At 34.5% G+C, this 25,685-nt stretch overlaps 1 protein-coding gene across 6 annotated transcripts in view; it reads left to right on the forward strand.

The window, feature by feature from the left end:
* The window catches only part of FMN1 (formin 1), a 189,289-nt gene extending 169,115 nt beyond the window's left edge, over window positions 1-20,174 (forward strand). For all 6 annotated transcript variants that reach the window (XM_062619315.1, XM_062619314.1, XM_062619317.1 and 3 more), the window contains 4 exons: window positions 6,682-6,733; window positions 9,582-9,731; window positions 18,309-18,393; window positions 19,481-20,174. In XM_062619315.1, the coding sequence (XP_062475299.1) occupies window positions 6,682-6,733; window positions 9,582-9,731; window positions 18,309-18,393; window positions 19,481-19,525 (332 nt within the window). In that variant the 3' untranslated portion in view covers window positions 19,526-20,174. The remainder of the gene's footprint in view (window positions 1-6,681; window positions 6,734-9,581; window positions 9,732-18,308; window positions 18,394-19,480) is intronic.
* Window positions 20,175-25,685: the final 5,511 nt, after the last annotated feature.

Below are 25,685 nucleotides of genomic sequence, written 5' to 3' on the forward strand. Positions count from 1 at the left end.
CATTGATAACACAGTAGTGTTTTGGCTATTGTTGAGCAGCACTTACACATTGTCAAGGCTTTCTCTTTTTCTCATTCTGTCCCCTCAGCAAGTAGACAGGGGTGGTCAATAGTTGGAAAGGGACACAACCTGGATAGTTGACTCAGACCAAAAGCGTATGCCATGTCTGTCATGTCATGCTCAGCAATGAAGGAGGGGAAAGGATTTTGGGAGAGGTAGGCATTGCTCAAAAAATGGCTGGGCATCAGTCAGTTTGTGGGAGGTAGAGAGTGATTGTCCTGCATCACTTGTTTTTTCTTCCCCTTTTCTTCATGTACTGAACTGTCTTTATCGTGACCTGTAGGTTTGTCTCACTTTTGCTCTTCCTGTTCTCTCCCCATCCCACTGGGGGAGAGGGGACAAAAGAGCAAGTGCTGTGTACTACATAGCTATTGGCTGCCATTACTCTAAAATAACAATCATTAGGAAAGCACACTTTCATTAAATTGCTCATGATAGTTCTTTGTAGCTCAAAAAGCTGCCAGGTGCTAGAATGCGCACCACCATGAAAATTTTGGTTTCCATGTTATTACCTGTAGTCCAGATAGGTTTTTTAAAGGATTTCGTAAAAATTAAGTCTATTTAGAAAGATTAGTGTTAACAGATCTCTTGAAAGCAAAATCAAAGAAGGCTAAATTCATCTCGTTGTTGACCCTGCTGTTATTTGTACTACTATATGGCATGGGAGCTTAAGCATATCCAGAATCTTATACAAAACCAGAGAACATCTATATTGCTTTTTACCCACCTAGAAGGCCTTTGAGTTTTTTTCTTCCATTCTACATGGTCTTTGATTAAATAGGGTTATTAAAAAGTTTCCCTTGTATGACAATTGCACTTGAGGATGGATATATATATAGCGTACTCTTAGCCATAGAGTCTTCTGAGTTCAGCTTCTGATGCCCAAGTATATCAGCAATGGATAATTTCTAAGAATTTGGATCTCTGTTATCAAATACTGGTATGTCTTTATGCTTTAAAAAGACCAGGAAAATAAGGTCTTTTGAAAATAAGATGAGCTTGTTCTCTTCACATAGTAATGTCATAGAATATGGCACTTCGGAAAAAGGCAGCACAACTGAACCTCTCTGGAGGATATACTTTTCTTCCTCAACCCTTGATTAAAGGGCTAGTATGTCTCTAGGATGGGTTTCATCTTATGACTACCTTTCAGCATGCCTTCTTAAGAGGGTTTAGTCTTGACTAATAAGGAGGGTGAATTCCTGTGAGCCTAGAAAATGTCATAATAATCTTTTGTCATTATTTAAACAGCCTCTGTCCAGGCTCTCTAAAGTTCACAGAGGAATGTCATCAGGGGTTTTGATTTGGTTTTGCATGGTTTGGTTTGGCTTTTTGGTTGGCTGTTTTGTTTTCAGGTTTTTTGTTGTTTTTTTTTGTCTGTCTTATCCTAGATTCTGTCTTAACTGTGGCTGATTGGAAGACATGAGCCAGAAAAGACCTGTTTTCTTCTGCAGGGAAACAAAACCCTTGTTTTAAGGTGGTTTTTTTTTCCTTCCCCTACAGAAAAGCCTGTAATTTACCAGTCTCTAAAAGTTCATGAAGCATAAGTTTTTGAACCACATGAACTCAGTCTTGGAATATAAAACAAAGAGTTCTAATGTCTTCATCCTAACTCTTAGTGGCCTGAGTGTTCTCATTGTTCTGAAGATTGTCATTGCTCCAGAATGCTTAGAAAACCTACTGATACGGAGAAAACTCCAGGAACAAACTTGCCAACAAAGTTTTCAAGCTGACAAGCAGGTATTCTTTATTGCGGTGCCGGGAGACATGGGGGATAGCTCCTCCTAACGTGTGTCTCCCCGTTGCCACACAAGCTGTCCTTTTATAGTCACTGGGCATACATACATATTCATGAAGCTACGTACGGATTACATAATTTTCCAGAAAGTTCCCCACATGCATACAGGATTGTGGTGGTGGTCTCTGAGGGTCGTTTACTTCTTCCAACAATCTTCATCACTTCTGGCAGCCTTTGAAGCATGCGCAGTAGATGCTCATACCAGTTTAATTGGTTCGTTAGCACCAGAGGCATAATAATCCTCCTATCCTCCTACTTACCAGTTAGTTTAACTGTAGCCCATCCTGGACACCTGAGGTTCCCAGATACTCCTTATCCCTGTGTCCTGTTCTTCTAGACTTTCTTAAAACTATGTCACAACTATAACGATTTATCTTGTGAGAATTCTCAGTATGTTTTCTAGCTGTACTCTTTATATTTTTCTCTATGTATCATGCACCTCAGTAATTTTCCATTGCTACTGTTACAAAGCCATCAAACTTAACATTACTTAAATCTAATTCTAAAGGTTTCTATATTCCATTTTGTGATTTTGTGCCTCCTTGTTTCACTGCAAAAAGTTATGCGCCAGAGCTTTCAATTCTGAAAATAGTAAGATACTGAAAAAATAAAAAAGCTGTTAACGGGTACAACTAGATCAGTAGGCTTCTGTAAACTGTCCTTCTTGCATGATTTCATGTATTTAAGGTCAGAGAGAAATAACAGAAAATTTATCTAGTCAGACTCAATAAGCATTAAAAATTTTCACTAGAGGGGCAGAAGTAACTTAAGTTTTTGTGCCGTTGTGTCTACCCATTTTTTCTTTTTTGTCTTCCCTTCTTAGAGCAAGTAGTTTCACCATTTTGTGCTTGCCTCTGTTAGTTACTGACCTCCAGCTTTCAGTCTGTGCCATCATCCAGTATTTTTTTCGTTTTTTCAGTAGTCCGATCCATGAAGAGGTCTCAGTTCTGTTGTAAATGGAAGCTGCTATGCATATACTAGACCCATTAAAAATAAATATTTTCTGGTAATTTCTCGTTCTGAAATGGTGTTTGGCATGCTGGTCCATCCTCAGCAAATAGAACATGTAGAAGAAATAAGTTAAGGGGAGTTACCATTTCACTCTAGGACTGTTTCACTCAGAATCATTGTAAAATGATGACTTCAAACACTTATTTTTGCATTTCAGTAAAAAGAAGTCACCAGAAATATCTAAGGAAAATTCATAGTATCATAGTCCATTTATTCTCTTATTCTTTGAGGTAGCTAGAAAGATTAATAACACTAGGTTTTGGTTGTCGGGGTTTGTATCTATCTCTAGTGGAAAAGAATAGTCTTACAGAAAATTAGAACTGCATATTTTGTAAATACCTCTTTTCCTTTCAAAGTTCTTGTCTGTAGAAAGACACAGAAATTTTTAATTGATCCTAGCTTTTGTATCTATATTCAAAGAAGATACACTGATTAAGATTGTCTGCTTGACATAGGACAGGATCTGATACTTTATTCAGGATATGAACTAATCCAAACAGTAGAGCATATTAAGAACTTCCATTTAGACGTGAGACCAGACAGCAAACTCTACATTTCATAGTTTCCTGTCATTTTCAGAGCTAGCTAAGTCTAATGACTCCAACAACAGACAGAAGGGTGTCTCCATACCAGGTGCCGCTTTTGGGAAGTAATTTTGAAGGACCTCTATTTAATATGTATGCATGTAATGTAGAATACCTGTGTCTACGTTATGAAATAATTTGGTGCAGTAGGATTGGATCATCAGAGCAGTAGAGGCTGAGGCCAGTGTGTTTGCAGTAGAGATGTAAGCTTTGAGTTAGATTTAATCTGAGGTGAACATGTCCATCTCACAGGCTTCAAGGCTGCCTGAAGGCTTAAGCATTATTTTTGTCCTTTTGTCCCTATCAAGTAGCGGAGTGTGTTTGCTGTGGACCTTCCTGTTTAGTTTTCTCCTAATGGAAATCAGTTTGCAAGCACCAGAATTTAGCTTCAAACCAAATCAGTGCTCAATAAATGGGGACAGTGAGGAAATCAGCTTATTAAAAAGCTAATGCCAATAGTCACTGTATTTCAGTGTTGATTACAGTCATGCTTTTCTCCAGTATGCAGAGCAGAGTGATACCAGGAGTCTATTTCAAAACAAACAATATGTGCTAGATATGGTTAGGCTATAGAGCACTTCCCACAACAATCTGTGGAAGCTAAAAAGCTTATAAAAGCTTAAGCAGAGAATGAGCAAGTTTTTGGGAGAGAATCCATTGAGAATTACATTGAAATGGCATCCAGTGCAGGAAGCATTTTGTATAAACTACAGAGTCAGAGAAACACTCAGGGGAAGAAGGATCATGTGTTTGTCCTGGTCCTTAACTCTGAGTACCTGCTTCAGTATCTGCCAGAGGCAGGATATTAGCCTAGATGAATCCCTATGCCAATATGGTATGGCTGTTATTTCATTCTTAACTTAAGGAAATTGAGGAAACTGAAATCAAACATGTCGTCTCAGATGAAAGAATTATTTGATCCCACTTCAGCAAAAAGGAAATTCTAAGCAAGCAAAGATGGTGTTACCAGAGAAATAAAAAAGTGCAAGTTCTTTAATTTACATAGTTCATTTTAATTGCCTGCAGTAATTCCATGAATTAAGATGATAATTGATATTTTGACAATGGGGTTTTGAGGGCTCTTGAGGAAAACCAGTTTCATGGAAAACATTACTGAGAGCATTGATAGTGTTATTCACTGCAGGTTGTGGAGAGAAGGAAAAGAGCAGAATTCTGAGTGGAAGGTTACTTAGAAATTGTATGGAAGATTAGAGAATTCCTCTGGTTTCTTGTCTTGAACATTATGTGGTATTTGTAACTCCTATTTACTTAGAATTTGTTGCATAGAGTTGTTAATTTGTTTTCTTAGCAAGTCTTAACATCTAAATTTCAAATAAATGCTTTTAAGCAGTTCCTTAGCAGACTTTTACAGTTAAAAATATGGAAAAGACTGTTATTTTCTTCCTTCTTTTTTTCCTTATATTACTACACAAACACACACACTATTATATTCATGTAAACTTTGTGTATTCCTTCCTAGAAGTCACACCTTTTTTCTACTTTCTATAACAAATTAAAAATCTCTTTCCTGTATCTTACCTTATTTTTTTCTTAGAAGAATAAAAGCTAGTAAGTCAGGTCTTATCTTCTAACTATAAATGTATAAGCATACATTAAGTCCTTGTTAGTTATTGTGTTCTTGTTCATGTGCAGGGGCCTGAGGATATTCAGTTTCTGTTGTAGCTGTGAATGTTGGGAGATTTGCCTTACCTAATAATTTTTCATTTCCTTAACCAGAAAGGAATTATTAATGGAATCATAAAGTTTTATACACAGTTCAGCTTTTAACCATTCTTGGTTTTCTATATGTAGTTAATTTTGTGTCATGATGAACCATCAGAATTCCAACCCATATTTTTTATTTTTAATGATATAAAAAGAAAAGGCTGTGGAAATAATAAATTAAGTACAGTAGGTTAACGTTAGCTGAATTTCTCAGGAGCCTAAGATGAAAGCAGTAAATCAGAGCTGCCTTACCTATTTCAGTTGTAGCTGACTTGCCACCAAGATTTGAGGCGGAGAATTTAATGGTATAGAATTAATCATTTTCCTTGCAAAGGCCACTCAGTGTTCTTTCTAGCTTTTGTCATGCTGAAATAACCTGAATAAGTATCTCCAGAACTCTTGCTCAATATAGGAAAACATATGAGTTGAAATTAATTTCTTTTGCTAACAAGAAATATTCTGAAGTAATCCAGTTTTTAAATTATTTTAACTGTCTCTTTGTACAAACCTATGTGTCAGTAGCCTTGTAACAAAATGGAAGCTTTCTGGATAAATTTTGCAGTGGCCTTGTCTGTGAACTCAAGTTTGTAACTGTATTTCAACTAGACAATTCACTCTTATAGACGGGACAGCAAAAAGATACAGTTCTTTATCTTTGTATAAAGAAGTGTCTGAATTCTGTTTATATTAACATTTGTGCTCACAGGATTCTTCTGATGTGGGGTAGGAATAACTTCTGTGTTAGTATTATTTTACTTGCATGGTATTCTGCCGCAGCTAAAGTTGCTCCACTGTATTAAGAAAAAATGATCAACAGTTTAATAAAAAATAATGCTTTTGCTTAAGTACCCAGCTCAGAAAACGTTTTCAAAAGTAGAAATGCCCATTCTTTGAAAATCAAATTCTTTTAAGTACTTTGTATGAGGATTCTGTAACAGAGGGGCTCAGATTGACTAATCATATTTCAAACTCTGCTCTGCTTTTTGAAAAAATCATGTACATACCATACACTTAAAACTTAGTACATGTGTTTTCACTTTCCAGCTTCCTGAACAAAATGTGATAGCTATATGGAACAGTTGGTGTTAACTGTGTTTGGTACCTGTTCAATTCCAATTGAACTTCCAATTATTTGGGCTGCAAAACCAGGTTTAAATTTGTAAATTCTGGTCTGCAACAATAAATAAACATACACAACTTAATGTTCTTTTCTAAAAATCTGAAAGCCAAGTTTAATTATTTGCTTTTTATTCAGATTAATGTCTACGACTGTATTTTATATTATGGATCTTAAATGACTTTTCAAATCCGATACACTTTATTGGTGTGCATTTCATTTGGGTACAAGAAATAAATAAAAATTGAATATTGTCAAACCTTTATCACACTTACTATACTTAGTATACAACCTATCCAGTTTTAAATGTAAAAGATGTTTAATCTGTGGAATCTCTAAAGCAGTAAGGTGGGGATTTATATCTTTTAAATGTTTTTCATTGGCAGCTAAAGAAGAACGTAAAAAAGAAGAGAGTAGTTTGGAAAATGCACAAAAATGGTAAGGTTTTTGCTAGTGCTTTCTAACAGTTTATTTTGGTCAAAGACATTATTGATCTCTAGGGATTGCATTAAATATGAAAAAGGATCTGTGCTTCAAAGAAGTAATATGCTTTCTGAAAAATTCTCATATAGTCTTCCAGGAAAAAGTTGATTTTTTAGCCAAAAAGTGTACTATGTTTGAGGTTTTAATTACTGTCAACATTGAACTGAATCACAGTTTTAACAGAATATAGTAATATCTAATTAACTACTACATGTATTAAAAATGTATTCCATTGTCACTGAACATTTTCAGCCCTTATCCTGCTGAATGCAGTATACTGAGGAATTGGTGAAATCCTAATGTTTTATTGCCTAAATACCTGTGCCTTAGTTAGGCCAAAGAGGCGAAAAATGAGGAGGAGAGAAATTGATTTCTAGATAGATAGTAAAATATTTAATAAGTTAGTATTTCTAAACAAATTAGTTTTGTGAGAGTGAAGGATCTGCATTAAACGTTGTGTTAGCTATGGAGCTACTATAAATCAAGCAGGGTAAACTAATTGTTAACTTCTTGTCAGTATTTTGTCTTTGTGGTCGCTAAAGGAAAATTAGTGGTAATCTGGGTTTTAATGTTACTTTTCTAAACCCAGAGTCATTCCATCTGATTGAGACACCTAGGTTAGTCTTCCTGGACAATCAGGAAAGGAGAGATAGGCATTTCCCAAATGCAGTTCAAGTCTTTGGTGAATTGTTGCTATTTGCTTGCAGAGGGTGCCTAAATTGGCTGGAGTCTTCACTGACGTGAGCTAGGGCTTTAGCTCTTCATTTCATTTGTTGAGGGTGGCGCCTGGCTTGTTTCCTTTCTACCTAGGTCAGAACTTACCATTTATGGCACAGGCTCTTTCGTATCCTGGGTGGTTTGTAGCCTTTCTGGAGCAGAGTAGACTCTCCAAGGTGTGGAGATGCACTTAATTTACAGATGAATTAAGGAATTAATTGTCTGAAATGGAGTTTGTGTTTTTCAGTTGCTAACTAAATGTTCACTTTTTCAAATTACTGCTAAAAATATTTGTGAGTTTTGAAAGTCAGAAAGCAGCCCAGAAAGCCAGATTAAGCAGGTTGAAAGCAGAACAGACCTACTGGGGGAAGGGCTGAAGATGAAACATGAAGAGGGATTGAGGAGTTACATGTCAGGATGAAGGCAGAATGATAGTGTATAGGAATTCAGAATCCTGGAGAAAGCAGGGACAACTGTATCAGCTACAGCTGGGATGGAGAAGGCTTCTGTTAGGAAGAAGAGAGCACGATGTTACCAGGGCTGCTGTTACATGAAGCAAATCTGAGCAGAGATTTCTAGATAAAAGAGATTTCTATATTACTGTTCCTGGATCAGCTATCTTAGTAGAGGGGTATGAACAGATGAAGAATATTTGGCCCATGTGAATGTAGTAGAAATTACATTGCCTAGCGGATATGAACTGTTCTAACTATGTGATTGTCTAAATTATTTTAATTTTTTTAGGGTTGTATCCATCTTTTAAGTAGAAAAAAAACCCAGAGTATATTGCCTAGTGTGTTCTTTACTTTGTGAAGTACTTTATTATTTTGGGGTATTTCTTCTGTATTTTTTGGTGGCTACTTACATTCTTCAAGCCTAGCTAAAAGCTTGAATCTCAACCTAAGGCAAAAAAACTTGACCGTAACTATGGCAATTCTGTATGAAAACGTGCAATGTGTACTATGCAAATGCGAGTAGAAGTTAAGAAAGAAATATTTTTTGCAGCTTCATCTGTTGCTTAAGTAACATCTGTTGGAATAGTTGGGGACTCCTTACAAGTCTTTAAAATACCTTTTATTTATTTTATTTTCAAGATTTACACTGCCTGTGGTCTAGATTTAGAATCTATTGGCAACTGTAAAGAAGAATATAACTTTATTTTGCTTAAATAAAATAAATAATTTTTTAAGTTATTTTGAAAGAGACTGTTCCCTTTTTAAATTATAGCATTATTTTTAGTAACTGTCAATAAATCTTTCAGGATTGGTCCATCTGCTTTGCAGAGAAGAATTATTCAACCTTTGCAAAAGTTAATGTACTTTTGGCTTGTTTCAATAAGTAACTAGTCGTGAATCATTCAATGCTATTTATACAAAGCCATATCACTAAGCTTAAAAATGCACAATCACTAAAAATGCTATTAGAAGTATAATAAAAGACTACTTTGAAAATATCCAGCTTCATAGCAATTCAGTAACCGTGTTATAAAATAAAAAAGCATTAAAATATTGGCAGTGTATTTTCATAAAATTATCTGCTTATTGACACGAGGAAGGATGTGATTTATTTTCAGTAAAAATTTTGCATACTGACTGCTGCACTGTCTGTGGGCTTTTTTGTCGCTACTCCCAGTTCTCCCTAAGTATTTGAAGGTTATTTTTAACCAAGCCTGGAGACTTTTTCCTGATTTGGCATGTGACTCTTCCATAGTCCTTCAGAAAAGATAAATGGAAGAATAAGATCTTCATAGACTGTTGCAAATTAAAATTAAAGAAGTAGATACAATATAGCATTTCTTGAAATGCAAGGAGTTATTTTTTTCTCATTAAAATTGAATGTCCATGATTTGCCTGTGTGACGTATCTTTCTGATGGCTCATGCATCGTCAAGTTACTCTCCTGGGAATGACGTAGGTGTTGGAAGGTTAGTTATACTCATCATGAATTGCTGCTAAGATTTCCAGGGCTAAGGGGAAGTTACATTAATTACCAGCCTCTACTACTGAATCAGGAGCCAGATCTCAGAGAAACTGTTTCCCCAGTGGGCTTATGTGTTGACAGTTGTTTTTTTTTTCCCTCCCTTGTAGCTTTGAAGAAATAGTGGGATACTTTGGGATAAAGCCAAAGCCTGGTGAGAAGGAGATCACACCAAACTACGTTTTCATGGTGTGGTATGAATTCTGCAGTGACTTCAAGACCATTTGGAAACGAGAGAGCAAAAGCATTTCTAAGGAACGGTAAGGTTCTAATAAAGTCATTAATACCATTTTAGATGTCTGGGAAACTGTTCCTTCTCAAACCCAACAAATTATACTCCTGTATTTCACAGGCGTCATTGTTTTCTTTCAGATCTAATGGACATCAAGGAAAGATTATTCCCTAAGGGTGTGTAGGAAAATTCACCAAAGGCATGCTGTCCCCACAAAAAGATAAACACGTATAATCTGATAAATTACACTTTTGTAACCCCTTCCAATTACTAGCTAGTAAAATGAAAGGAGAGCTGTGCTAATTTGTAACAGATTGCTTCTCTGTGCATTTTCATGTTGAACTAGCCTAAATGAGGCGATATTGCTGTCGCAGACAGTACAGACAAATAAAAGTGAATGCTTTTCCAGTTAATATACTGCACTTGCATCAAAGGGAAGCCCCAGAGATTCAGGCCACACTTAGCACAGTGTTGAAGCCCCACACTGAATTTACAGCACTACTTCTGACTTTTGGTGTCCTGCTGAGGACATCAAACCACTTGCCGCTAAATCTCACCAGAGTCTCCTGATTTTATTAGTTAGAGTGAAAAAGAAAAAAAAAAGTCAAAAACCTTGTTATTTTCGTGATTTTCATAAAAATACTTAAAATCTTTTACAAAGAAAAAACCATTTTCACTGTAAGTGCACCATGCTACCATAGCTCAATTAATTCGAAAAGACCTAAAAAGTGGTAGCATGTTCATGCTTTGGAAGAGAATGGACTAATCACTTTCAGCATGAAATACAAATCCAGGTGCTTATTCCAAATTGACACAGATTTAGAAAACAATGTGTTGAATAGTATCTGCTAAAGCAGTAAACTCATTTACACTTACATTTTCCATATTTCTCCAAATCAGTAGGGCTTTTAGGTTCATATAGAAGTAGATTTTTAAAGGACAAGATGTAGAAATTATAAATTTCCAATTATCTACATTGTTTTACTGATGTTACAGGTTTTAAACACTTGAAAATTGTAGCTTTTTGTATGGTCTATGTAATGATTAGATTGATTTTAGAAGCTGGTAACTGCAAAACTTACAAAGAATCTGTTATTTCCATGTGTCTAGATCAACATGCAACTTTGGTTTACACATCAAAAACTGTATAAAGTGAACACTCACAAGTAGCTATAATCATGACAAAGATCATCTCAGGGATATATTTTCTGATGAATCATAACTTGGTTTTGTACCAAAAGCAGTTAGGAAGAATAGAATTTAAGTAAGCAAGGAAAGAAAAAGTTATTTCCAGACCATACATCCATTCCTTTTTATGTAATTAGGACCTTACTGATAGCATACAGTGATCCCTTCAAAAAAAATTAATATAAAATGCCTTGCAAATGTTTTAACACTACATAACTTTATAACTTTCTTAATACAATATGCAAGAAATTTTTGTTTGGATGTAAACTGCTATATTCTTTGCCTTCTTACATGGAATTTTTCATGGTTTAATCCTTATATAAATAAAATCTACAAATAAAAATGCAGCACTAATAATTTATCAGCTGCTTTGATGAATACTTTTATTCCTATTCGTAAGTGTAAGGCAATACTAGTAGAATGAAGAGCAGCAGTTGCTGTGTATGTTTTCAGAGTTCACTTCAAATTATTTTTACAAAGTCTTATTAATCTCACAAGAACAATTCATCCTCCTTTACATTCAGAATTTGGGTGATTTGTCAAGACAATAAGCTGCTGAAATAAGGAGCCTTGCATAAGAATTAAATTAGAATGTCAGAAGAGCTGTTTTCATCATTTTAAATTGTCCTGTACCGTGCTACTGAAAAGAAGAACATCATGAAATCAGTGGATTAGAGTGATGGAAAAGCTATTTTCATCACCTGAAAATGGTCTGTAAAGCTATGACCATTTCAAGGTTCTGTTTTACAAAGTATGAGACTAGGAGTTGGTGAGCTGCTGTTCATAAAAGCAAACTAAGACTCATTGTGCACATTGGTAACTAAAAACCTTAGTATGACAGGAATGGACAGGTGTCTTCCTTAACTGCTAATTAATTGGATGCACTATTTGTTTTGCATTTTTAAAGATTGCAATTTAATAAAAAATATCTGTTTATCATGAGCCACTTGTTTTGTTTTGAAAGAATAAAGTCGAAGAATTGGCAGTGTCAGTATTTTCAAACTTGGGTTCTGAAACTGAGGCTTTGATATCCTTATGTGAACATTTTTACAATTGAATTAGCCTGCAAATTTCAGGAGATGCATCAATTCAGTGTAAAATATGTCTGAATTAGTCACAGAGTTATCTAAAAATGTATTTAATTGTTTGCATTCATATAGGAATGTTAGTATTAGATTATAATTTGTCTCTCAATAATTCCAGCTCTGAAAAGTCAAAATTAAATTTTAATATCCAGAATTATCATTAGGCAAAGGCATAATTAAAAATTTATTAGCTTAAAACTTACTGCAGTAGAAATAGGTCAAAATAAGATTCCAAACTAAAAAATTTATACTAAAAACTAACTACTTTGTGTTGTGTAACAGACAACTTTAAAGTCTGAATTTCAGAAAAAAAGAGAATACCGCCTTGAACTAAATGACAGCCTCAGGTGCAAGAGTCTGTTTTGTGTAAAAACTACTAGGCTCCCAAATGTAACACAACTGTAGAAATCTAATTAGACCTCTATGAGACTTTTTCTTAAAGGAAAGGAAACACTTTAACTGGAGCTGCCCTGCATTTAACCTACCGTGAAAATAAATCAGCTGCCTGCAAAATATAGTTGAGTCATTGTCTCTTTCCTGGACAAAATTTGCACACCAATTAGGAATGCAAGGCAGCTACAGATAGATAACGAAACTAGATATGATACATAATATGATATATAAATTAGTATAAACATAAAATGAAGAAAATTTTCAATACCATATTCCTGAAAGGTTTTCTTGATGTCATTGTCTTGATTTCTGTCATTCACCGATGGCAGTTTTCTTTCAGGCTTAGTATTCCCTTCAATATTAGAATGCAACTACAATACAATAAAATTTGCTTTGACAGTCACCTCTTCATCTCTGACAAGCAGCTTAATGGAAACACACTGTAATACTCGCCAAATGTTGGAGACGTGGTTTTGGTTTGCTTTGCATTAAACCCCAGTTTTGTTGTTGACAGCTTTCTAATTCAGTATGTCTGTGCATCCAAGTACATAACTGCTTTTATACTTCCTTCTGTTTATAAAACATTGAGATGATAACTGAATTGAAGGCTAAAACAAAGGTGGGTTGGGTTTTTTTTTGGCAACAAGGGACTTAACATCATGGGAGATTGCATTGGCATGTCTGTGAATTGAGAATAAAAACAAATATGTATTTATAAAAACTACATATACGTGAACACCTCTCTAAATCCATTAAAGGATTCAAGGTCTATTAAAGTACGTTTTAAGAGGATCTCCTAGACAACTCTGAATATAGGGAAAAATTATAAATTAAGAAAAATACTATAGTTTGCAGTGAGGAGTTTCATCACAAACCGTGACTGTATGTTTTGCAAAAGAAATGTGACAGATATTATCATTAGCTGTTCATTGGTGTTAGCCTTGAAATATGACATAATTAGATATAAAAAGGGATTATTGCTGTTAATTTGACACACTGCTTACACTACAAAGCTAAGGTTACTACAATAGTTACCTTATTAGATTAAGCCATCTCTTTCAGATTGAACAGATTTTATGAGTCAGAATTTAGAACAGAAAAAGAGAATCAAAGTTTCTCTCAGTAGTTGGAGAAGACATGATTATTATTTAATGAACAGAATTACATCATCTTAAAAATAGGAGAAAAGTCCTATTTTTTAATGGTACTTTTTATAAAAGGTTCTTTTTTAGAAATGCTTTCTTTGTTCTGGAATTTAATCTCTAGCACAAAACATATTGATAGCTTCACCTTAACCTGGTGAAAAAAAAGATATGGTGAGGGGTTTTTTTTGCCACAAATGCAGTAACAGTTTTGACAAGTAGGAGCTCTAATTGTAGCAGTGCACGTAGCTAATGGTAAAGATGGAAATGTCATAAAAAAAGAAAAAGCACTGAGCTGTGCTCACCTAATTTTTGTTTATTGTGGTAAATTAAAGGTGGCTATAGCTTTCTACCCAACTCTTCCGTTTATTAAAAACAGAATGAATTGTGCTCATTGCACTCCATTTCTGCGCAGGAAAAGAGTAAGTCTGAAGAACCCTTGTTTGTAACGCCACATCATCATAAGAGATAACATGTAGATTGCAGAATCTCTTAGCAGTACTGGCCAATACAATATTTAATATTTTTAACCATTGATTAAGCTAATTATGAGAATATCTTGTGCCTAACAAATGACTGAATTTTGACAAAAACACTTGCCACATAGGAACTAGAGGATTATATTTTCATTTTCAATATCACAGTGAGCAAGTAGAAGAAGTAATCTTTGCTTCAAGATACTATATTTTTAAAGACCAGGTTTTATTTTATGCTTTGATTCAAATAGTTGATTTCTCTACATCTGTTGTGCATCATCTATATGTTACCTAAGACAAGGACAGTCAGTAAAAGTCTTTGATTTGCAGCCTATTTGATCAAGATGTACTATGGTAGAACACTGTCCTGAGTTAGTCAAACACTACAGAATAGGGCATCATCCACGTATAAAATCTGCCTGTATTAAAACCAAAAGATGAATGTAACCGACATTGTTTATTTCATTTGATGTTAAACTAATGGTCTAATAAAGCAGACTGGAATCACGGCATAAATGAGTTTTAAGAAAATATTTGAAATATGATCATTAAGATCCTTAGGTAACTTTATGGATTTATGCTGGGAGTTCCTTGTGCTCACAGTTGCAGCATTGGAAAAAGGCAACATATTTGTGAGAAAATTTGATCAATGAGCCCTACAGCATTACCAGGCTGGAGGCTCATGGTTCATGGTCCATATAAAAATGGTGACAGTACAAATTCAGATTAGAAAAACCCATGAAGGACTATTAACATATGAAGAAAGTTTCTACATGTGAACATGCTCTGGGAATTATCACTGTATAATTTGGCTGTCCTTATATGCTCCTAGGTATCTGCTAGTGGCTAGCTCAGATGGACTGAATGGATTATTCCAGAATATCAAGAGGTTGAGAAAGAACCATATATTTGGTCCCTGTCTTTGCAAAACAGCAGAGCCTCAACATACATGAGTAGCAACTGGGTTTTTAGAAGGGATTCTGGTTTTCTTAACTGGGGGCTTTAGAGCATGGATTGTTCCAGCTCATGCCTTCTGTCTGAGCTGAATGGGAAGCAGGGGTGAAAATGATAATGAGTTTATCTGGTTAATCCCTGGCTTGATAATATAGTATCTTTTGTGTGAGGACAAAAATTATTTTCATGAGCTTATAAAGGAAACTTATTAATAAATGCAGGCTTCTGTTTAGATTTAGTTTCTGTGTACCTAGATACAAAATAAAAATAATAAATTTGAATAAAAAATATCATTATCTTTCACCAATATCTTCTAATTTACGAGGCCTGATTTGCATCCAATTTATAGGGTAAGACAACACCTGTCACATAGAGGCAGGAAAAATCCAGTTATATTCCCATTGCTTATAGTAAAGATCCATATGTGATACTGGACTCATGGTTCTCCTATTTAAAATACATTGTTTTGACAATTTCATTCAATTTTGGTTTCCATGTTATGTGGTAACATGCAATACTACTCAGTATCACAGTTGACACCACATCTTCTTTATTCATTAAGGGATATTGACCTCTTTTACTCACTGTTGAAGGAAAGCAACTTTCCTTTTGAGCACATGTTGCAGCTGGTCAGATTTCAAGGCATAATTAACCTGCATTCCTTAATTTTTGGCCTCGTCACTTTGCTAAATTAGCACCTGCGTATCTTTTATCTCTGTGTTGTGATTCAGCTGTCATACCACCCTTTCTGATCTCTGTCCTCCGCAGTGATCTCTGTTCAAAAGTGTCCTTGACAGTATTTTCCTAGCATGTTTTACTACACACTTGTATCCCTTTTTGCTTTCCTGTTTTAGATATACTTCTGTTGACATTTGTTTCCCTTTCTTCTTCCTTGATTTTACATCTGTTAGATTCAATCCCAGTTTCTCTTCACATCTCTAAAGTGTGGCCAGACTAGTGTGTCCATCCATGCTATTTTATACTGAGATAGGAAGAAAAAATTTTGCTATTTTCAAACTATTTCATTGTACTTATTCCAGGGATAGTATTTCCAAGGGCAGTAGCCAGTCCTAGTACCCTGTCCATGTTTAACAAAGAATAATTTTTAATTATAAGGCACCATTATAGCACAGGTGCTTTACTGGTGTAATTACTGAGCTAACTACTTTATTAAAATTGAGCCATCTGAATTTAAATAATCCCAAAGAATTACATTCCTTTGAAATTATGCGCTTATGTTTCTGATGCCTGCTAATCTTACGTTAGCAAAGTGATGGCTTTTTCCCTGAGAGAAAAAAAAATCTGCTGTTTTTATAAGTCAAATATCACATAATTCAAATCATTTTAGTGAGCTGGTTTATTTCTGGTTTGTATTCCAAAGTATGCATTCTATTTTAAAAAAAGTTCTCCAGAAATTGTGCAAATACAGAATAAAACACACACAGCTAGGCCTAAATAAGTGACAGGCAAATTTTTCTTTCAAAGTCTAAAAGTTTACAATCCCTAGAATTCTCTGTTCAGATGAAAATATGGACTTTAAACATGTGGTTGAAAAGAAAATGTGGTCAAAAAAGGGAAGAGTTTAGAAAATGATCCCTTAGTGTGATTCTGCTGAACCTGAATACAGTCACTTGAAATACATCATCATCTTTGCATAAACTTTGCAGCTGTGAGGAATAACATGCTGTCCAAAGGGTGCTATCATCCATCACTAAGAAGTAAACTGTGCTGATTAACGAAATTGTAAAAAGATGGAATGGTGTGTTGCTGCTTAGTCGTTTGCCTGTAGAAACAGGGAACACTAATTAAGTTTTAAGAAAACTTTGGATATATTTTAAAATGTACAGAATCGTAATTTCATATCTGTGTACTTGCAGCTTGAATCAATGTTGTAGCTAAACGGTGTTGAAAGTAAGTTTACCTGAAAGTAGTGTAACTGTTTCCTCCTGTTCTTAAGCGCTGGAAGATGAGACACTAATACTACTCAGCTGATAGGTAGCTTTGAGAAGAAATTTTAGTTTCCAGTAGTAAGCACTGATAAACACAATAATGAACTTATGATTGTGTTCTATATTTTTAAAAGAATCTAGTTTGCTGCTAGTGTTACAGCAAGGAAGTACACATCAGTAATTGCAGCTTCTAATCCACTTTCGTTTTTGCTTTTCTTCCAAAATTCCTCAAAAATTGAGTGTGTCGAAAGTGGTTTGAACTGGACATGGTATTTTAAATACTTTTTGCCTGGCCATAGCAATTATTTCTGCCAGTGGAAAAAATTAAATAGGAGAAGAAAGTAGAATTTTCAGTTCAGGAGTGCCAAGAAACGTGTTTTTTCTAGTAAAAGAACAATTTAGCGTGCATTAGAGAAAATTGGTTTGTTGAGTTCTCCTTGTAAAAATTCACTTGCAACTTCTTTCCCTCTGCATTTTGCATATGGAATTGTAAAGTAGGTGTTCATAGCATAAGCATTTTAAAGGCACTGATAGCTGAGCAGATCCTGTCTTAGGATTGCCAAGAAAGTGCTTCCCTTTTCTATCACTGTTTAGCACATCATCTTCCCTGCCCTTTCCACTGTTTGTAAGAGGAGAGTCAAGTCCCTTTTTGTTAAATTCTGTTTCTCTTTTTCCTCCTGATTAAACTTCTGGTTGGGTTCTTGTAAAATCTTCACAGGAACAAGGGTTCTGTATGCAACACCCTAAGAGCAAAAGGCAAGAAACAGGAATCAGATCCATGTTCTTCCTTCCGCTTATCTCAGTAGTGCTTTTGGTAGACTGGACTGTAGCTGCAGACTGGTTTAACTACCCCTAGAAAAGAACCCGCTCTAATTTGCCTCTCCTATTGCTGCATCAGTGCGGCTGGTCAATCAATTCCATGTAAAGCAACAGGGAAAACATTAAGGAAAAACTGATAAATGCTTTCATTTCAAGGTTTTCAGAGGAATTACAAGGTGTACCCTGGCAAACAGCCTAATAAAATAGTATATTCTCTATATACAACAGATTGAGCAAGCTAGCTTTTGTTGTTGTTTTTTTTTTCAGAGGAGTATCTTCTTGTCTTGATACTGTAGCTTTTTTTGGTGGGAAAGATACTCCATAAAACCCAGATACTCCATAAAGCCCAGATCCTGCAAGAACAGAGAAATCATTTTCAGTGAGGAATACAGGCAGGCCCTCCTTTTGCTTTGCCTTTCTCTGATTAAAAATGTACTTTGATCTACTTCTGGTACTTTATTAAGTGCCATTGGACTTAGTAGTTTGTTCAGCTAATGTGCCTAAAAATGTTAGTTCTTACAGAGTATATACCAGGCAGAGCCAGAACACCTCCAATTTCTTTGAATCTAACAATTTGTTTTCTGTGTATTTTGTTTCAGAATTAAAGTGGCTCAGCAATTAGTAAGCAAGTTAACTGCAGAGAAGAAAGTTGAAACGAAGAAAATCAATCCTACAGCTAGCCTGGTACGATGTGTTCATCAATATGACGTTCAGAAAGGGGTTTGTGATGCCTGTTCTTGTCATTCAGAATGACGGCAGGTTTCTGCTGTTGTTGAAGGGTGATGTACTATGCTTACTTTGAATTTAGCAGAGTGATTTTGTTCCCAATTAGAAATCTTTAAGCTTATGTCCTGTGGTAGTCCAACATGTAAGTTTAAAACTTACTTTAGTTATGCTTATGCATGGGTCTGCTATCTTAGATAAAAAAAAGTATGATAAGAGCTACTTCTCTGGTTTCTTCCCCCATTTCCACTGAAGTCTCTTGTATTTTCTTTCATGCTCGGTAGTGCATTGACGCTCACTGCATATACTTGTCTAATGGATAAGTGTGGGTTTTTTCAAAGCCTTACAAAGTCTTGTTTGCTCTATTGAATAGTTGTGGAAGGTATTAAGTCTCCAGTTTGTTCCTTGCCATACCCTCTTTTTTTTTTGTCCTTGATACACACAAAAAGAGGACTAGTAATTTGCACTGTAGCTGAAACCTTTGTCTGTGTGCAAGGCTCATAGGTTACATCAGTATTTCCCTATCTTTAGGAAGCAAGAGTCTAAGGGAAGGAAATGTACATGAAGGAATCAGTGTATTATTTCCATTCCCAGCAGAGCATATCAGTTGCAGGGCAGGTGGCAAAGATATGAATGACTGCACTTGCCTGGAGGAGGTCCTTAAACAACATAATCTAGATAATGCTTAATTGGAGACTTCATGTCTGGAGAAGCAGCTCCAGACAAGAGAAGGTATTAAATTCACATGAATTTGAAATGTGTCTGGTTTTCCCTAGCTGCAATGGTCTTCACAGAGCTATGTACTTTTAAAAGTACAAAGTATTTTACAAGTGTGTACCTAAAGCAAGCTCAGTTTTTCCACAGTAAGTAACAAACTGGTTCTGAGCCTTCCTTTAGTGCTCCGGGCATTAATTTTTTTTTAGCTAGAACTCAAATCTACTGTGATTTATTTAGTACTTCTCAGCCTGCTAGACCAAATGATCATGGCAACTTGAGAGGAGGTGGAAAAGTATGAACAAGAATGATAGTTAATCTCTTTCTTTAACAGAAAGAAAGACTACGTCAGAAGGAAGCCAATGTGACAGCTAACTGAAAGAAGAAAGATGGAAATTATAGTGAACTTCATACCTTGCATGATGCTTTACTACAGCCATGGCCTGGGGAGCACCTTATGTTAGATACTGAATTCTTTGCTGATCTGTACCAAGACAATCAACTAAAGACTTTTGAGTTCCTTTAGAGGGGTTTGTACATTCCATAGCGGGAATTCTAAGATGGTTTTTTACATGGAAAGTATGAATTATTTTCTGTAACACTTCCTTACATTGCTTTAAGTGCATCTGGTTGCTGATGGTTATTTGAAGTACTCTCTGCATAATGCGTTAATATCAGAGCTAAAAAGAGCGTTTTGGATGCTGAATTAAGTAATGACTAACGACCTGTAGATTATTTACAGGGCTTTGTGTAGATGAGAGAACATATGCCATTCAGCTTACAAAAGACTATTACATCATTTGTTTGTTACTTCAGCAGTAATTGAGGTAAACTTGACTGATTCTAAATAATTTCACAGTGTGTAAGTACTGGATGCATCTTTCTAAAACTGATTAAATGTAATTATAGATTTATGCTGTATTTTACTATAAATATTTTTATAGAAGCTTCAGCTTATGCCATACATGGAAATGAAAACAATGTTTTGCACATGAAAAAGAATAGCTTAAAATTCTTTAGCTTTATGATTGATGGTATAACTGATTCATTATTTTTATGGTTTTAACCTAACATTTTGTAAATTTTGAGCTTCAAAGAAAAAATATAAAAAATCAATTTTTTATTTCAGTATATATTGAAATTATAAATTCCATAAAATTATGGTTTTATTAGTCATTATTTGTTGAACTAAAATACAACAGTATGTCTCCATGAAGTTACATGTTTGCCATTAAATCTCTGGATTTCCATTCTGTTGAAAGCTTTCTTTTAAACTTAATATCTCACTCTAAAATATATTATACAGCCTGCATTTGCCCCACTATATTTGTATGAAGAATGTGTCCAGCATACATATGTATATATAATTTAATAAGTAAAACTTGAGGAAGAAATAAAAGAGTCTCACTATCTTCCTGTAACATTATAACCATTGCTCATAAAGTGTCAGAGCCTGAAAAAAAAAACCCTACAGAATATCCACTGTTACTCAGAGCTTCTTACTGCATTTTAAGGGTTTGGGTTCTTAGGAGAGATCTTGAAGCAGTAGTTAATTTAAGGTAAAACAGAAAAGTGATTTTTAAATACAAGTAGGTAACAACCTATAAATGGGAACAACGAACTTGGATAAAAAACATGTTTCTGCTTGCTGTCCATAAAAGAGAAATCCCCTTCTTTATGTCTGAATTTGATTTAGAAGAGAAATTAGATGAAGCAAAAGAGTACAAAAGGGTAATAGGGGGAAGATATTAGTCCTTTGCTTAGAAGCTGGGAAGAAAATACAGGAGACAGGCATGGGTTATCCATAGAGTAAATTAGATAGAGAAACTGTGATAAATCTTAAGACAACGTCATAGCTAGAAGTGTACACTTTTCAATGAAAACAGCAGCTGTGGAGCTCCCCCATACATGACTTAACTTGAAGATTTCATATACTGCAGGTTTCTTAAATGAGACTCACTCTTGCATGAACAAAAATAAGGGAACCAAGATTCCCATGTGTGTTTTGAAATTTCTAGCTGCTGCAGATAAACTCAAGATATGTAAGCATAATTTTTATGAAAAAGTCAATAATATACCAGCTACAATAACCTGATTTGTAATTTGTCTATTCCCATGGCAGAGAAATTCCAGAGATTTAAGTTTAGTATATTCCACCAAATAGGTAAAGTGCATTTTTCCCCAGTATTATTAGGGATAAACAACAGGAGCAATAATGCTTATAAAAGCCAAAGAACAACAGCAAGCAAGGCGAATATTTAAGCAAACAAGTTTTGATATGGTTTTCTGTCTATCGTGGAGTTAGAGTATGTTGCCATTTAACTTGATCTGGAATTTTTCACTGAAATATTTTATGTGAACTGTTAGTTAAGAAGGGTAGCACTTTTTCGTGAAAAAGTATTGGTCTTGAGAATTCTTATTAAAAATATATTATGAAGAAAAATTTTAAATCATTGAAATATCGTTTCAAAATTTCTAAATGTGAAATTTCATTTTTTAGTTCAAATTGCCTTTTCATTTTGAAAATGAATGTTGAAAATGTTGAAAAATGTATATAAAAAGGGATTAAAATTAAAATTGTTGGTGTAAAGCATTCCTTGATCAGATTTGTAATTTTTTTCAGATTATCAGTTTACCAGAGCTTGGATACTATATGCTATTTTTTTTCAGAAGATTCAAAAACTTACATAGCTCAGAGGCATTATTTCTTCCTCATCTTTAATTGCACTGATTTTCCTCCCTAAACAGATTCTGTTTCCAGCTTCACCCAAGACTTAAATCTTCTACTACTAGTTAGACTATTTTTAAGTGAAAAAAAAACAATTCACCCAGACTTTTTGATTCATTCTTTTAATCAAGACTTCAAGAGTCTTGTATGGAATTCATCAGCTAAATCTCACACCCCTAGTGTCTTCACTTACAAAATAATATCACACTTATATATAATATATATATAACATCATATATATATAATGATATATATATATGATGATATATATATATAATATAACATCAGCTAAATATCACACTTACACACAAGAAGTGTCTTCAGACACTAAAATGTTGTATTAGAAAAGAGATATCAACAGGTATTATATATCTCTGTAAACTGTTAAAATATTATATATATAGACACTACAGACACAACAAGTGTTCATCAATTACCATTAATCTTGGGGTCACAAAGTGTCACCAAAAGTTATGTTTTAACCTTGCATGTAGTTTGGTGCCTGAGTTTGCCCTGAGCTTTTTAGTTTGGGGGAATTAAAAGGAGAGAAAGAAAATAAAAAGATGGAATGGAACAGAAGTCTCTGCTGCATGTCTACATTGCTGTCAAGGAAGTAAAAGTAAAGAGTAGACTAAATTAAGCCAAGCAGCAATAGCTAGACAGTTACAGTTTTTTGGACTATGCAATTTAAAATACCTCTACACTGCACAGAAGTCACTTGAGTGACCACAAAGTAGATGTGGCATGAGAGTGGGGTTTTTTTCTCTTTTTTTTTGTTTGTTTTGTTTTCAACTCTTCTGTTATTGCCAAGCAAGCCTCTCAAAGTCTGTAAAGCAAAACACTACTAAACCCCATATTGCTCAGTAGGTGCTCTTTACCCAGGAAAATTATGTATCTTACTGACTTATAAATCAAATTGTTAGGAAGATTTCAGTTTAGATGAGTAAATTTCAATAATTTGTGAAGTGCTCTTTACCTTATTTACAACATTATCACTCACTAAGTTTAAAATTAAAGATCTTTTAGCATCTTTAAATTTTTTAACAATATAAATTATATTTTCGTTAAGTTTTTATCAATCTATAAAAACTACCCAGGTGTTTTGCCATGACTAACCTATGTCAATGCTTTGTCATGTGCTTTATTATAGATTTATAAATGTATAGACTGAATATTACACTTTTTTTATTTAGCTTATTTTTTTCCAGCAAAATAGAAACTGCGATCTATAGTTCAGAAAATCAAAGTAGAATGGATGAAATATTCAGGAAGCAGAGAGAAAATAATTTAAGGATAAAGTTTACATAGGATATCAACCTTTCTGAATTGCTGAGGATATCTTCTCCAACCGGATATAAACAGCCAGAACATCTCTCATCAATTTATTTTTTTCTACATGAAACATGAAGAAAATATTTAGTTTTCCATATGACGTACAGGGTGCTCATTGCCCTGATTTTCCAGTAAATTGTTAAGAATTTCTTTCTTATATCTAAACATCTTTCCTGGCTGATGAATATGGGGCACTGGACGACTGTGTATTTTCTTACTTAGTCATCTTATTTCTTCATTCCTTCAGGTCGTCTTAGAAATGAATGCCTTAATCTTGTGTGGGTGTGGAATTTCAGAAGTACCCAAACAACTTAGAAATATTAATCTCATTATAGCATTGATGTGTTTCTAAAATTCCACTTCCCTAATCTGTGTTTAGTCACCAGTCTAAGCTTTTGATTTCAGAAAATCATATCCACCTAGTTTTTTCTTGGCCTTGTCTCAATTTCGTTCAATATTGTTACAGATCTTGCTCTTTTTTTTTTTTTTTTTAAATGCCTTTAGAATTTATTAATGCCAATTGCAGTGAATTTCAGGATTTCCAGTCTGGGAGTTCTCTTTGGCATTCTTCTTTTGGAGATAAGCATATGCATTTGTCTGTGTAAAGATAATAAAATAGAAAGTTAAGAGGTAACTTGATAATAGTCAATAAGTTGACTATTGACAGAAAATACTAGGAAATAAATGGTTCCTTGAAGAAAAATGCAACAAACCAGTATAGAAATTAAAACCAGGTAAATTCACATTAGCAATAAAACCCAAACTATCATTAATGAGGCTAGTTAAGCACTGAAAAAGTTTGCAAAGATAGTTGTGATTTCTCCGTTTTCTGATGCTTTCAAAATAGGATGGAACAGCTTTTTGAAAAGTTTGTGTAGCCTAATACAGCTTATTAGACTCAAGATGTACCTGGGTGGCATCCCATATCCATTGACTCAATAGTTCAAATAGTTCCTCTAGACAGAAAAGTATATCAAAAGAGCTAATCAAATATTTTTCTCAGCTGTAATGAAATATTCTTATACAAGCTAGAAAAGCAGTTGTGATTTTAAATTTAAAATATCACAAATAGCGTGGTTTAAACAACATAATGCAGGAAACCATTGCCAAATTATGGCTATTTCAAATTATTAATTAACATCTGCCTGATGGCTCTTGTTGTATTAACAAGGTAGCAAATTTATATGCTCTGGAATTCAACACCGTTTTAGAGATTCTCAAGTTAGGTATGAGAAAACTGACATTTTGGATTGCACAATGCAAAACCAGGATCACTGAAACACTAGTTCCATAGTGTTTTTTGGAGATCTAAAATTCAACAGTTGTAACAAGCAAAATTGATAGAATTATTCAAAAATAGTTGGTTTTGCAAATTGGGTTCTTTTTTTCAAAATGCCTGCAAGAACTTTTATTTCTTTTCTTTTTTTTTTAAATTAAAAAAATATTCTTAGAAGCATTACTAAAATGGATGATAATTTCTTTCCGCTTGTTGAAAATGTGGCATGCCTAAAGTCTGTAATATTTTCAGTAAGTTGACAAGCTTCAGCTGGCTTTAAATGATTTTTATTTGATACCTCATAGAATTCAAGCTTTTAAATTAGTTCCTCTTTGTAAAATGTAATGGGTATAAAGGAACATTTGTTTTAAAAAGAATGAAATAAAAATGCTGAACTGATAACTTAGACACAGAAAGCACCATGTTCCTTGGATGACACTGTCAGCAGCATCAGCTTTCCCATCATGTAGAACAGCACTGTGTTTCCTGTGATTTGCTTCTGCTGGATGTCATCTTAGAGCCAGTTAAAGGCAGAGGTTTGTTTGTTTGGTTTTTTTATTAGATGCTTCTGGTTAATTTCATTTAATAATTTGTCACCTCAATTTCATCTTCAATAATCTAATATTGAGGTAATACAAAGCCTTTTTAGAGGGGCTGATGTATATATGCAATTACTTTTATTTATATAAGTATTCCTGTGGCCCACACAGTAAAAAATATCCAGAGGACATTATGGCATCATGGGACTGAATTAAAATCTCTTTCAGAATCCTGTTACGGAATTTTTCCTGAACTGTCCTAGTATGGGACATGGATTTCATGGTAACATGGGCCTCTAAAGATTTTGGAGCTCTGGGACCTTTTGGAGCATGGAGACTGAGGCTGTTGGCATGGCATCTTTGTTTTAGGGATCAGTTTCTAAAAGTATGGCTTCTCTGGAGTTACACTGCAGTTGAATTCCCTGAGCCCAATCTGTCCCAGGTACTCCTGGAAGGGAGACTGGAAAATGCTGTCAACAGCTATACATTTTCAAAGGGGAAAGAGATCATAGTTACATTTCCAGATTAAAGTAAAAGCTAGCAGACTCTTCCAAAATAGCAGAAATTTCAATAGTTGTATTTATTCTTTAGGTTATACAGATTTCAGAAATTCTGCACTCCTATATGAACTTCATTCTATGCCTGTGTTCTTGTATTTATTGTT

Source organism: Pezoporus occidentalis, unplaced genomic scaffold (genome assembly GCF_034315485.1).
Source record: "Pezoporus occidentalis ecotype Australia unplaced genomic scaffold, CSIRO_AGI_Poc_V1 ctg21, whole genome shotgun sequence".
NCBI classification, from domain to species: Eukaryota; Metazoa; Chordata; class Aves; order Psittaciformes; family Psittacidae; genus Pezoporus; species Pezoporus occidentalis.